We start from the raw sequence: 16,087 nt of genomic DNA, 5'->3' as shown, positions 1-16,087 counted from the left end.
AAGAGATTATCTGTAGTGTTAAGGTTTCCTGTTACACCGAAATATAGCTGTAATGCAGCTATTATGCAGCTTATGTATTGCTTATACAGCTACTCTACAGCTCTAATAACGCCAAAGGCTGTATATTTTGGGCCCTTTTTTTACTTATAAGGGCTGTATAAGCGCTTATACAGCCTTTGTACAGCCTAACTGTACAGCTTATAGTATACAAATAAACTTTAATACAGCTTATATACAGCTTGCAATGCTACTTGGGCTCCCATACAATAAACGTGAATTTTTTTGTTTTTTTTTTTTCTTGTAAATGGTAATACGGAACCCTTCGTGCGCGAGTCCGACTCGCACTTGGCCGGTTTTTTAATAATCTAGTATGGTGTTAGCCCATTGTATGAAATATAGTCTTTACCATGACCTGGATACCGTTTCAGTGATGTATGGTTGCACACATGTTTGCGATTTCTATTGATATTATGGCTACGTGTCATAATTAAGAGTGTGGACGCATATGGTGTTATAAAGGTCGGACAGACAGACAGACGCACGGGTGATCCTATAAGGGTTCCGTTTTTCCTTTTGAGGTACAGAATCCTAAAAAGGCCTAATTTAAATTAGGTCATTATATTTCCAATTTGGGCATTATGGTTATCTTTAAAAACTTGTATATTTTTCGCGTGCCTTACAGAAGTAATCAAAACTTTATGGCGCGATAAGGCAAAAACGCTCAATATTATGCAATACAATATGTTTTTATACAATTTCAATTCCGTAGGTGTGAATAGATTTGCAAAGGTATAAAAAAGGGCATAAAATAGACGACCTTGTAGCTAAATTGAGGAAATACGTTCGTATAGTTGATGGGTACCAACTCAACTCAACTGTACCGAGCAAAGTATATGATTAGGCACGTATTAGTTCAAAATGAACTTACATTATTGTTATAGAAAATTGACTAATTTGCAAGACCGAAATAATCCCAAAAGTGTTCCGTGAACGCAACTTTACATGACAATTTTACTGTACTTCGAAATTTTAAAACAAATAGCGCCACTTGCTCCATCCCACTAAGCCGGGGTTAACCCGTTAAACTTTACGTTTACTGGTAACCGTAGTAACTCAAGATTTAACCGATTAACCCTGGGTTAGTGGGATGTTGCAAGTGGCGCTTAGACTGTTAGAGGAACTTCATAAAATAATAGCCGATTTATTCCGGAAGATTTTTCCGTGTATTTTTGCTCCAGTTAAAACTTTCGCTTCTAACCTTCTTATAGTAATTTATATTTTTTTTATTTCAGCCAAAACCAGAGCCAGAACAGCCAAACGACTCAGACGAGGACCAAAACGACAATGACCCCTCAGAGAAAGCCCCTCTCATGGGCAGCACCACCAGCCTGACCCCTAAGAAACCTGAAGTCATTGCTAACATACCCAAAGTGACGTTTGATGAGGCCAGGAAAGCTGAGGAGAGACGGGAAAAGATTGAAGAGAAGATTGCTGGCGCCCAGCCTGTTAAGAGACGAAGTGAGTATTTTTTTTAACGAGCCTATAAAGGGTTGTGCAACTTGTGCACAAATCACGCGAGGTGTTTTCGGCTACTTTTTGACCCCCCCTCCCCCTTGGTGATATTTGGTGAGGTTTTTGGCTCCCCCCGCGCAACAACACGTGTATTTTTTTGAATTTTTTTCATTCGAGTTAATTTTAAGATAAGATTTTACAAGCTTTTAATTAGCTTCACCTGTCCCGTTGTCTGTCTGGGTCTGTAATCAAATCTTGCAAGTTAAATTCGACCCACTTCCCGGTTTCTGATGAAGCTGAGAATTTGAATACATATTTAAGTCGGGTGACAATGCAATTGATACCATCGAGCTGATCTGATGATGGAGACAGGAGGTGGCCATAGGAACTCTGTGATAAAACAACGCAATCTAATTGTTTTCGGGGTTTGTAGCATTGTCTCGATGAGTATTAGTTGCCTGTGGAAAGAAAAGTAGTCTGCGATAAAAGCTTGTACCTATCAAAAATGAAATTTTTGTCAAAAACTTTTGTCTATACCTCTAACTATCTCCCTTACGTCCCGGCTTGCTACGGTGCCAAGATATTATACGATCCTGGGGCCCGCTTGACAACTAAATCCCAAGATTTAGTGCAGGTACGAAAGCGACAACTCTTCCAACTCAGAGGGGAAACTAGACCGATTTCCTCAAGATAGTCACGTTGTTATGTCCCTATGCGACTCTGTTCCAATTGAATATGATTTAAATTTCATCGAACTGAATATGCTATAGGTAGGACTTTGGGCCTTAGGAGGATTATTCTTCTGCTCTGCTGTATACTGTACTGTTTTAACGAGTAATATATCACAGTAGCGATCGATAACATTTAATACATTTTGTACCTAAATGATCTGTCTTCACCGCGAATGATCTGCATTCTCATATACTAATACTGCATTCACATGAAGTTACATAATAAACGCATCTCAATTTATTTACGAGTAAGGGTCGGTTGCACCAAACTGTTCGTATCGTTAAAGAGTTCGCTAAATTTTAATGTATGGAAAGTTTCATAGTAAAGCGCCGGGGCGCGCCGGCTGACGTTGATCAGTATGTCAAATGTGGTTGGTGCAACTGGCCCTAAGTACCGTGTACCGCTACTATAGTCAGTAGCCACAATACCAACTGGCGACTGAGGTCACAATGCCATCTCTTTCACTCTTGGTTGGTCTCAATAAGAGTAAAGGAGATAGCATTATGACCTCAGTCGCCAATTGGTATTGCGGTGAGTATAATTCTATTTTGATAGCCGGACACTAGGTATACTTAATGATGATGATACTACAACTACGTCAATACATGTTAATGTTAATTATATGCAAAACCGGTTCAAATAACATTTTCCTAAGGAAATTAGCATACAAGTATGCCATTATGCAGTTTATTATAAAATGTATAAAGTTCAAATGTCATTGTAAAAATAAGAATAGCGATAGAATAGTTTATTGCGACACCTTGACATGAAACATAAAATAATAAATAATAGCATAGTTAGCACAAAGATAAATAAAACATAATTATTAGATCATCTCCGCGATCCCATACGTGTTTTACAAAAGTTAAATAATAGTTCCACCTAATTTCTTTGGGCACATTTTCGATATTGTTTCGACATTTTTATGAATATGAAACCATTAAAATGGAAAGACACTTCTTCAAATATGTGTACAAAATTAGTCTTTGAAACGCCCGTAATATTAACCCATAAAAGGTCTAGACATATTTATTGAGCAATGTAATGTTTTAATTCGTAACCTTAGAATGTAATTGTATAATGAGGCCCTTGTCACCTGTCCGCACATCCTTCATATTTTTCTGATGCTTATACTTACGTCCTGAGTCGTCCTGAGCATATAGGTTCATGCATTACGGCCAGGAAGAGCTATAATTATGTGCATGTTGCCCTTCCGGCAATTGCACCTGCCATTTGCTCTCCTGTTTCTCGGGGTTAAATATACGTTTTATAAAATGGTATTTCTCAAATGATAATCATACTCATACATCGCGAAAGACGAAGCATATTGCGGGTATGTCATTTTGTATGACATGTGCGTCATTTTGAAGGTACGCTGTACAAAAAAAAACTTATAAAAACGCAACACCTCTTACATAATCCACCACCACCTCTTTAATCCAATCTCCTTTGAACGTCTAAAAATACTTATGACCTCTAAAGGTGCTGATAGACTTGAGTATCACTCGAGAAAAACATAAAGCATTCGCATTTTGAGCAGCAGATTCGGCGAATTGTTTGACGAAAGCTAGTACACACTCAAGTCTATCAGCACCTTTATACGTCCGTACTTTTATTTCTAATCACAATTTTAATTTCGAAACTGTCACTCGTATTTCGCTTAATTTAAACTATTCTCATTTCCATTCCAGGTTCCCAAGACTCGCCCGTAGTCCTATCCGTACTAGAAGACGTAAAAAGAATAAAAGTGAACAACACGAAGGAGCCAAACGGCACGGTCACCAGCCAACCGGCCAGCATATACCCACACCTGTCCGACATAGAGACAGACAACTCCAATACTCAGGACGAATACTCAGACTGCGGAGGCTCAAGGTGTGGATACTACGCACTCGAGTGCGTCTTCCTGTTTCTGTGCATTTGATTCTTTTACAGGTCGTGTTTGTGTTCCAATTCGAATGTTCTCGTCAGTTCGACGGTTTCAAGGAGTAGTGGAAGATTCGCGAAGGTTCTGGAAGGATTTTGACGGAGAAGCGAAGCGTTGTGAGAGGAAAGATTGGCCGAATGTCGATAGCATTTGGTTGACTACCGTAGGAGATTTTCATTTGTTTTATAGTGCTGCCTTAGCAAAGGTTGGGGTATTTGGACGGCGTTCTATAAAATATATGGGAATGCCGTTTGACATTAATGGAGTTCCATTGAAATGGGAAATGTATGATCTCAAGAGACATCTGTGATCCATTTGCTATCGCCGTTGGGTCTTTTGTAAGTTAAGTGTAGACTGATTATTCTAACATGTGAAAATGTAATAGTGTTGTGGTTTGTAGTACTCAGAGTTTTGTTGAAAAACTATTTTATCTTAGAATCATTAGCGTTTCCGATCCCGATAAAAAACTGCCCAGTTAATTATTTCCAAATTCAAATTGTCTCCGTTATGTCACGCACATATAAATAAAAAAGTTTAAACTAAAACGTGACAATCAGAATTGACAAATTTGTACGTTTTCTGTCTTGTATCGGAATCGGAACCGTTAGTTTTTGTACCGGAACTAATGACACCAAACAAGACAAAACCTTAAAAAATGTTGAAGTCGTGGGGTTTTCAACAAAAGTTTTTGTAAAGCCATGTAACTACGCGTCTGTAGTCCTTTTTGAAAGTAAAACGACAAAGACTGCTTCAATATATCAAGTTGGATTAGCGGCTTAAGTGTTAAGGAAAATACTGTACTTTTAAATGACTTTGATTCTGTACAATTAAATGCAGTTTTATAAATTTTATAGTATGACAATAATGTCCTAACGATCGCGTTGACATTGACATTAGAATGTCAGACAACGACTAAGTTATGCGCATAACATCAGACATAAGGCTGGGAAACTTGAAATGCAAGCTTTGCAATAGCGAATTTTAGACTGCTAATGTTTAAATATAAATGCACATTATGAACAGTCTGATTATATGTCAATAATTCGATTGAATTCCATTTGATAATAGGATACTGTAAATTGAAATCACATTTTTACTATTTTTACGCAAACTTTAGAAGCGATGTTCTAAATACAGCACTGGTCTTATGAGAAACTTGAAATGATAATATGAAGTTTTGTCGCGGATTTTAGACTGCTAGTATAACCATACATGCACAATTGCACATGAACAGTTTGATATTTGTTAATATGTTTTAGTTCGAATTGATAGACCTTGAAATTAAAGCACATTATCTTACAAACTTTTTAGCGGTATCAGTTTAAAGATTGGACCGGACTTTAAGGAAACTTGAAATATCAATATAAGCTTTTATAGCATTTTAAGGTGGACTGTTAATGCCTAAATATAATGCATATTACGGACAGTCTGATATTTGTCAATAAATTGTTTAAATTCAGTTTGATAGTAATATACTTTGACGATAAAGGTACATTTTGACTTTTTAAAGGATATTGCTTAACTTTTTCGCTTTAGATTGCTAAAGATTGTAAAAATACTAAGCTCTATTGGCTTCGAATGGTTGGTACTTTATCAAAATTGTAGTAGTATAGAATTTTGACTGTAATTCATATCTTTCTAGGATTACATAGATTTCTCCCCTTTTCTTTCAAAATTATCAGTTAAACATAATAATTTTAAATGAAATAGGACAGACTAGGAAAACGTGAACTTGGATACTTTATCCTCTAATATTTTTAAGTTACACAAGAGTGTTTGCATATAATATATTCTGGCAAACCAGTAGAAAAAGCCGGCCGGAGTTGTAGAAAATAAACGCATATTGCACCTGTCCAACTGACAAGTTGGTTTGCCTGACTATTTGTAAACTTAGTTTCAAAACAACGTATCCTCTTATCATTCGCCTTTATCTAAATGTATGTGCGGCGCCGAAACCTTGGCAATAACACGGATTTTACTAGGCCGAGCCAGCAAATGGCAACCGGTTTACCAGTATTACGTGTACTGCTACTTAAACATTACGTTTCTTAAATAGGTACATTAATCGTGAAACGTGCCTAGGTATCTATATGAGGTTTACTGTGTTACTTGTATTACGATGCCATTTTGTGTCAAAAATAGTCAATTGATCCCGAATATTCTATAACTATTTTTTCTTGAATTTTGTACGTTTCGGATTCGAAAAAGCAGTCAGATCAGAGTTTGGAATTCTGGAACGCCTCTCGCTAAAATTTTCTAAAAATGACAAAAATTTTCGCCCTCGACTTATACCGTTCTTCGGATCTTATCATTTATTATACTGAACTAAAATTTAAAATATAGGGTAAACCTCACACGCCATATCAGGTAAAATCTACTTGGTCGCGAGACATTTGATAGGTACATATGAAGAAAGCCAACAGTAATTTTCGCAAGCGGCTGATACAGATGACTTCTTTTCCTAGCGTATCGATTGGCAATAATCTAGTATTTAGAATTACGCTTTAGTAAGACCCCAAAGAATGAGTGGAGATCGAAGATTTATTAAAAAAAGCCGCAACAAACGTTTCAGAACCATAATAAAGTGACGAGTGGTCGAAATTTTCACCCAATGACGGCAGGCACACAAAAGGCGTTCACGTAATACTACACATGTGACGTTCCACGGGTAAAGGTACCTTATGCTGGTTGGTACTTACGCTATTAGGTATTAGGGTATTGTCACTGAAAAGTGTGCCATTTACTATTTTCGATAATCCATCAACTTTTGGGTTATTTCTACTCAGAATCACGAGTACTATCGATTTAAAAAAAATGTGTCCCAAATAAATGTTTTTGTAACGCATTTTTACATACATTTTGTATGGACCGTTGCAAAACTGACACCCAAAATTTGTATGAAAAACTGGGGACACTTTTTTAGGGTTCCGTACCCAAAGGGTAAAACGGGACCCTATTACTAAGACTTCGCTGTCCGTCCGTCCGTCCGTCCGTCCGTCTGTCACCAGGCTGTATCTCACGAACCGTGATAGCTAGACAGTTGAAATTTTCACAGATGATGTATTTCTGTTGCCGCTATAACAACAAATACTAAAAACAATAAAATAAAGATTTAAGTGGGGCTCCCATACAACAAACGTGATTTTTGACCGAAGTTAAGCAACGTTGGGCGGGGTCAGTCCTTGGATGGGTGACCGTTTTTATAGATAATGGTACGGAAACCTTCGTGTGCGAGTCCGACTCGCACTTGCCCGGTTTTTTTATTTGTCTCATTCAATAGTACTCGTGGTTCTGAGTCTAAATAACCCAAAAGTCGATGGTTTTTCGTAAAAAAAAGTACCTAAATGGTACCATTTCTTTTGAAAAGCCCCATTAACGATGCTCCAATACTAAATATTGCGGTGCTACGTGACGTAAGCGCCGACCGCCATAAGGTACCTTTTCCGATGTAACGTCACATATAGGTACCCTAAAGTCTAAGTATTTTGCATTCGACAACTGCAACATACCATAAATCATCGCCAAAACCGTCAGCATGTCGCAACTGACAGCTCAATAGTGTATGCCAAGTAAATGTGAGGTATCGGGGGCATGGATATTTGCATGGCGCCGCGCCCGCTATGGCGCGTTACCAATGTTATGACAGAGGAAAACTCTTGATGTAATTTGCGAGTGAGATGTTATAGCCTATCTGCAAATACAGATTTATACAGCGTTTACTGGAGGCCAATCATTGAGACAATTCTAAAATTCCATTGATCAAAGTCAGTAAATTTAAGGCCTAATGTCTTGACCCAGAGGATTAAGCTTGCGCCATTTTATACCAGGGTCTACCAATGTGACTAAATATATTAGAGAGGGGTACTGAATGCCTTAGTAATAAAGAAAACTAGGTTTTCTTTGTTTGTATTTCGATAAGAACAAAAAGGAACACACCAATTTATTATAACACTTTATACTCTCGCGTTTTTTACACATATTTAATTACACACCGCGATATAATTAAATATAAAGTAAAAACAATGAAATTTTATCGCGTTAGACCCGTTTGTGTAATTAAATACACCAATTTGTTCATCAGGGGATGCCAAAAAAGTGGTAATTCCTATCTTAGATTTACAAACATTTGTAATGTTTGTGTGAATCGAAGATGTCAGATTTTACAGCTACAATTTAACTTAATTAGAATCGCCCAAATACAAGTGATTGAATATGTAAAGATTAGTACAGTATACCTGTAAGAAAGGTCGTTGTAATTCGAATCTTCTAGCTATGATAATGAAATAGGTATTCGAGACGACTATACAGTATACACATTTCCAAATGGGTCATAAAAAATCCTAAAAATACAAACTTGAGAATCTCTCACCAGTTTTGAACTATATTTCAGGTTAGGCTTTTCCAGGTATCTTTAGGTTGCTTACACACTATATAAGTCATCTATACTTACTTATAATTCCAGTTTAGGGTATATCATTTACTTTAATAAGACTGTAATGTTGCCTATTATTAGTTGTAGGTACTTTCATAGCATTTACGAATGTACATATGTATATATTAAAGTAGGATTAAGATAAGCATTGCATAATTATGAAGTACATAGAAATATGTATCATTACTACTATATTACATACTAAAAAATATAAAGCTTGTAGAGGAGCATTTTACTAATATGTCGCTTATACACGGTGGCCAAAAAATACGTGCATTCTCGTTGCCAGGGAGGGTTTGGGCAACTTTTACTATGGGACCAACCCTGAAATAGCAAAAAAAGATTTACCCTCCCATTGAAATAATAAAATACCAAAATGTGTGAAACAGCCAATTTTTTTTCGCGATTTCGGGGTTGGTCCCATAGTAAAAGTTGCTCAGTATAATCCCAAAACCTCCCTGGCAACGGGAATGCACTTATTTTTAGACCACCCTGTATAACACTACTCCCTTCTTACGTAATACTTCTGAAAATGCTAGAAAGTCGGATAATATTTCATGGCTGTATTATTATACATATGTAGCAGTACAAATGTAAAATTGTTAGGATTGCTATGCTACGCGTTACGTATGCGACATTGAAGAAGAATGTTCTCAAAAGTAATGCAGCCAAATCCGTCTGCGGGAAATTCCGTACACGAGCGTATTTTTCTTTTTCAACCGTAGGCTAAAAGCACACCTACTTTTGACTGCTCTAACTAAAAGCAATAGCTGCGTTGTCGATGAACATAATAACCGTTTATTATTGTTTAAAATAAAGCGCTCATGTACGGATTTTCCCGCAGACGGATTTGGCCGCATTGACCTTACCTACTCTACTAGCTATCTCGATAGCCAACTTTATTCCAGTAATTTCAAATTGTGACATTTGTTTAAATGTTTGCTATATTATCAAATTTATTAAGAATAACAGTGTCCGAGTGCGCCGTTAGAATATCAAATTACTTTTGATATTCTAACGGCGCACTATGAATTTAAACATATAGAAAAAGGAAGTGTAATATAAAGACAGCTTTATACAATTTTGAGTCAATTTAAATGACAATGAAATAATAATACTAATAGAATGCAGAATTAATAAAAGGATAGTGATTATACATTTGATTTGCACCTTATCGTAGGTACCTATAGTCATAAAATTCATAAAGAATAATCATAGATTTCATAATGAACCATACTATTGGTGAACATGTTTTAAAAATCGACTTTATTCCTTCTGCTTTAAGGTAGAAAATTAAATGTATAGACACTAGTTGGTACATTACTTGAGTTACTGACTTAAGGTTACATGGGGCTAGAGAAACACTTCTAGGAAATCCTCATACTGTTTCCCTTGTTCCGAGCTTATACAATACACATCATTTTCACTACCTACATAAAATTGTGTTTCACACTTACTTGCGTATTTTTCATATTTTATTATAAGTGTAATTTTGTTGTTTTGTCTGTGATAATAGGAAGTGTTTTCTATGAGATGTTTGTAAAATAAATAATTTGGAAATGTGATGTGGATTTTTTTCATTTTCCTTGTCTGTGCTGTTTTCAGGTTTGTCTTGGTATGCTATAGTGGAATAATTCATCAAAGTAAAACAACTTGAGTTATAATAAGAAAAACATAGATCAATTTGACGTTGCTCTTCGTGTAAATAGCGCTTTTTCGAGAGAAAACGCACAAGCTAATAATAAAATATCACATATGTGACGTTATCTATGAAAAGGGACCTTATTATCGATGGCGCGTACGCCATTATTAACGATGCTCCGATATAAATATAATGCCGCGCGACGCTGTGCGGCGTAACCGCCATCGACAATATGGTCCCTTTTCATGGGTAATGCCCCATATCATTAGTACCTATTATTGAAAGAGTCCCGAGTTCTGAATTATTTTTCATTTCAATGTTTATTTGATCATATGAAGAGGAATAAGAAGACGTTTAGGTGAAATTAGGATACGTATTGATTTTCAATTATCTGCAACATTGATAACGGAGTCTGCTAATAAGCAAAATTCGGGCAGTAAAAAAAAAATCCAACTATACCTACTCTGTATCTTTAGGTAGGGCAAACCAAAGACATATCTAACTTCGTATAAGACGAATAAAGTCTAAGGAAAAAACGTGCCTCGGAATTCAAGTAAAAGTCATTCTCGAATAGATGGCGCACACACCTTTAGCCTATCCTCGGCTAGATGGCGTGACGACACCGTTTCATATTTAACAATTTTAACACATAGATATCAGTGAATGAACATGGATCAAAATAATATAAAAATAATAAATTCATTTATCCATATATATACATTTTTTGATAACTTTATACGTTTTAATTTTGAGTTTTAGTCGTGTGTCGATAGATGGCAGTAAATTTACAGTGACTACAAAATTTACAATGACAGGACTCCTCTATACTATCTATTCTTTTTGGGCAAACTTTAGGTATCGGTGATACTTGGTAATTCGGCGATAATGCATTGTTAAATTACGCTGAGCTCACAATGCTGAAATGTAAACAATTAAATCGCTGCCAACCCGATTGCACGCATCAAAACTGACAGCTGCCAACGATTTTATAGCTCGCATTTCCTCATGGTGAGAACTGTGTAAGATTATAACGGAGTATCACCGAATTACCAAGTATCACCGATAAGCCAAGGTTTGCCCTATTTAAATAAAAGTAAACAAAATCTACCATCAAATGGCTCCTTAAGCCACTTGAAGGAAACATTACACGATCAAATAATGTAGGTTAAAGTCAAAGGTCGGTCAGTGACAGATCCAGGCGGTTTTGTAATTGGTCGGTTAACCAATAAATGTTATAACTACCCTATTTTTATTTATATACCTAAGGATACAGTAAAGGTACAGTCTACTCATAGTCTAATAAAACATGGTCTTCCATTCCCAGAGTGACACGGGCCTACGTCACAACAACATGGCCGCTATATATAGCGCTATCGCATATTATCATATAGCGCTGTCGCATGATGACGTAGGCCCGTGTCAGTTAGGTGACCTAGAAAAGACGGGAATGGAGTACCAGGCGGAGTATATTATTATACCATGAGTCTCCTGATTTGATAACTAAACTAAATGGCTCTGTACGATGTCCGTCTGTCTGTCCACCCGAGGTTGTGCTCCGTGATCGTTAGTGCTAGAAAACTGCATTTTTTTAGCATCAGAAAAAAGGTAACAAAAGTCACAGCAAATATGTAACAATTATATAGCTAGGATGTATATTTACATACATTCTTTTGGTTTAATAAGTAAGAGTTACTATTTTATTAAAAGCGTTATCAATCAAAAAGAGACTTACTGCCCGATTCGAACTTTAAGATACGTCAATTAATAGACCTAGAAACGATATGGATTAGATATGTCAGTGTCAAAAGTGACGTTTTTGTTTGAAGAAAAGTCACAATTTACACTGACTTATCTAATCCATATCGTTTCTAGATCTATTAACTGACGTATCTTAAAGTTCGAATCGGGCCGTTAAAGATTGTTTAGGTACCCCTTTTCTAATGCTTAAAAAAACGAGGTATCCTACTCGCGATTCGCCAAAAAGGTGCAATTCAATAAGTCTTAACCATAGAATTAACTTTAAAGAGTGGATTCATAGACATCAATATTAACTCAAAATGGCGGCAAAACGCATAAATTAATGATGAAATTTTTACAATATTGAGTACGAATTTAAGAAGGCTTTCCAGATCCTCAGATGTCAAACATATCTTGACGTCTTTGGAAAGGTCCATTTTCGTCCTGATAACGATCGTGCGAAGCTAGCTTTATTGAAACTGAGCTTTTAAGAGCCAACGGGAGTGGTCATTTCTCCATACAAACGTACTCCTCGTTTTCCTCCGTGGTTTTTGAAACTAGAGCAATGATTTTTTCAACACAGATTAGTATTGTTAATATCTGTGTCGGACCGTTTTGCTTTTTTTGATATTTTTGTTTTTTAAGGCGCTAGATTCCTTCAAAAATGGCCAAAATGGCCTAATTGACTATGCCGCAATGAGAGGCGTGGCATTCAAAACTGATATCAATTAGCCAAAAAAGCAAAACGGTCCGACACAGATAATTTCATAATCATTTAGATTTCCAAATTTGGTTACGATTGGTTAAGTTTTGGAGGAGGAAACAGAGGAGTACGGTACCTCGATTTTTGAGATTTTTACGCAGGATTTTTCGCCTTGTCCTTATCGCACTACTTTTAGGTGCCGCTTCCGTTAGCGAGACGGGTATATTTACCTAAAATATTTAAAACTCAGCTCCTGTTTCGTCTTAATTTAAAAAGCGGCCAAGAGCATATTGGCCATGCTCAGTGTAGGGTTCCGTAGTTACCCGTCAATATGCTGCCCTTGAAGTGGAGCTAATAGTTATAGAAGTTGATAGTATACATACCGCGCACGTCTCATACTATTAAAAGGGTTCGCTGTGGCCCGGCTGAATACTCTATATCAAAATAAACTTCTGGTTCATCTGCCATCCCGGTACATTTTTACTTTTCGTTTACTCAGTGGCGGATTTGCCCTAAGGCCAAGTAGGCCCGGGCCTAGGGCGGCAAGATATTACGGGCGGCAAATTGTGTCAAAAAATTCGCTGATGATAACAAGAAATAACTCAAATTGGTGTTTCCCGATGTACGTTTGTAATCTTGGCTAGGCCCCCTGAAATGGTAAAATGGGTGATACAAGTTAGCACGGGAGTAGGAGTTAACACGCTATCAAAATACTCTCAAACCTTAATAAAACAGTTATAATTATAAACGGCAATCGCCTCGAGAATTAATCGAGTAGCGCTACTTGCACCATTTCACTAACCCGGGGTTAACCTGGAGTTACCATGGTTGCCAGTACAATTTGATACTGGGTTAGCGGTTTAACCGGTTAAGGTTAACCCCGAGTTAGTGGGATGGTGCAAGTGGCGCTTAGGCGATAAATCAGGTTAGGTAGATCTGCGCGCCCCTATCTACGCTCTTTCCTAAAGTAATCTTACAGATGCAACTCCCACAATTAAAACCAAATTTGCTATCTTAAATTATTATGTTTCCTCATGATTACTTTAGAAGTGCGGGTCTTGGATGCTCTGGGGAGGGGACGCAATATAAAAATGGCTTATCAGCAAATATTAGGTCATTACCTATGAAATTGGCGTTTTGTTCGGAGAATTTCAACGAAACACGAATTTCCATACAATTAATTTTGCGGACATTTTTTTGATGGCTAATTCAAACCAAACAAAATTTTTCCAGTAATTTTTGACACCTTTAAGGTATGTTTTCAATATCTCCATTTCTTGAAAATTGGTACCATTAGAAAAATATAAGTAATTTTAATACTCGAACCGACAGCACATGAAAAGACCTATTTTCAAGGCTTAATTCTGAACACTTAACAATAAAAAATAACAATTAATTGCTGTCAAGCAGTTTGGCGAAATCATATTGTAGTTTTATTGTAATTGTGTATGTACTTTTGTAAAAAAAAAAAAAACTAGGATCAGACTTATATCTATGTACAAAAACGCCAATTTCATAGGTAAGGACCTAATATACTAGTGGTAAATAAATATGATCAGTAAAGTAGTGCAAAATATTGCCGCCGCAAGTTATAGCATAAGTAGGTACCTACTCATTATGTGGTGGCTAGATGGTCAATGGTATACTAGTTACCACTAAAATTATGGGCCACCTACTTCAGCTGTCAATTTCGTAGCCGTAGGTACTATTTTGAAGTTTTCATATTATCAAGTAGGTAGGTAATCCATTGACCAAAATAAACAATAAATATATTATTTGGTTCTAAATATAAATATGTAGGAAAGTCCGCTTTTTTAGCGTTCCGTACCCAAAGGGTAAAATCGGGACCCTATTACTAAGACTCCGCTGTCCATCTGTCTGTCACCAGGCTGTATCTGATGAACCGTGACAGCTAGGCAGTTGAAATTTTCACAGATGATGTATTTCTGTTGCCGCTATTACAAATACTAAAAACAGATAATAAATATTTAAGTGGGGCTCCCATACAACAAATGTGATTTTTTCCCGTTTTTTCCGTAATGGTACGGAACGCTTTGTGCGCGAGTCCGACTCGCACTCGGCCGGTTTTTTAAATCGAATGTTAGATCGATGGCATAAATAAGTGCCCGTCCCCCACACAGTTAAAGAACAAACAAATAAGACAAAGGACAAAGAAATAAGACGCTTTGACTGGTGCAACATGTTAGTGTCACAATTGTAAAAGTAGATGGCGCTGTATGTTGCCTTACGTTTAATGATAACTTGATTGTCCAACGTTAGGTCATATTATCTAGCCTAGTTATCTGATAATGTGCCAAGCCGGACACCATCAGTTATTTCAGTTTGCTGCTACAATATTTTGCATAAAGTATTATTTTGGCTAGAAAATTTATCGAAGTATAACATAATGGACATTATGGTTCATGAGGTTAACTTTTGTTTTCTGTAGCATACCAAGACGGACCGCATTGGCACGAAAGGACGATGAAAATTCCTAGCATTAGGTATACATATTTAATGTTATGTGTTGCTTACATTTAGGTACAAGTGTATACATTGTTGTGTCCAAAAAGTTGGGAAAGTTCTCGGAAATAGGTAGGCATTTTCGATCTTCCATGTGGAAATTAAATAATTTTAGAAACTTTCCGTCGCCGCCTTATATGCAATCAATGTAATAATTATACTAACGAAGTTTCTTTCTCTTTCAGCCAAGAGAACATAAATGACAATTTGAATAAATCTGACAACTGGGCAGAGACGTCTTTCGGACGAGAAGTTATGAATGTAAGTATTCAATAGATAAGGCGTTCTACGCATTCGATGAATTTATGAATACAAACAATGTTATATGTGATTATTGAAATGAGATACTTATTATTGTTAATATAAAATAGACATAAGATGTAAATATGTATAATAAAATTGACATGTAACTTACGTTATGAATAAAGAAATTGAAATTGAAAGCTAGAGAGAGAAATACATACGGCCCGATTCGAACTTTAAGATACGTCAATTAATAGGTCTAGAAATGATATGGATTAGATATGTCAGTGTCAAATGTGACGTTTCTTCAAACAAAAACGTCACTTTTGACACTGACACATCTAATCCATATCGGTTCTATATCTATTAATTGACGTATCTTAAAGTTCAACAAACTCGTGTACCTCAGAATTTGTATATTTAAAATGAAAATTACTTACCGTTGTATTGCCGCAACTTGTCCAACCAACTTGTCATTTTGGTGTATAATCGATACAAATCAGCATTATTATTATCTGTGATATAAAAAAAATGGACCTTAGTGAAACGGGTTCAGTGTCGTGGCGCCTGTAGAAATACGCACAGCAATCATACAAATAATAAACTCTACTATGTAATGTAATAAATCAATTACAT

The 16,087-nt window shown here is 36.4% G+C and overlaps 1 protein-coding gene across 1 annotated transcript in view; it reads left to right on the top strand.

The window, feature by feature from the left end:
- The window catches only part of LOC134800834 (anillin), a 130,374-nt gene that overhangs the window by 81,927 nt on the left and 32,360 nt on the right, over nt 1-16,087 (top strand). The window contains exons 9-11 of the mRNA XM_063773391.1: nt 1,293-1,518; nt 3,936-4,119; nt 15,394-15,469. Coding sequence (XP_063629461.1) covers nt 1,293-1,518; nt 3,936-4,119; nt 15,394-15,469 — 486 coding nt within the window. The remainder of the gene's footprint in view (nt 1-1,292; nt 1,519-3,935; nt 4,120-15,393; nt 15,470-16,087) is intronic.

This window comes from Cydia splendana, chromosome 20 (genome assembly GCF_910591565.1).
Source record: "Cydia splendana chromosome 20, ilCydSple1.2, whole genome shotgun sequence".
Lineage (NCBI taxonomy): Eukaryota > Metazoa > Arthropoda > Insecta > Lepidoptera > Tortricidae > Cydia > Cydia splendana.
This window is presented reverse-complemented; position numbering and strand designations above follow the sequence as displayed.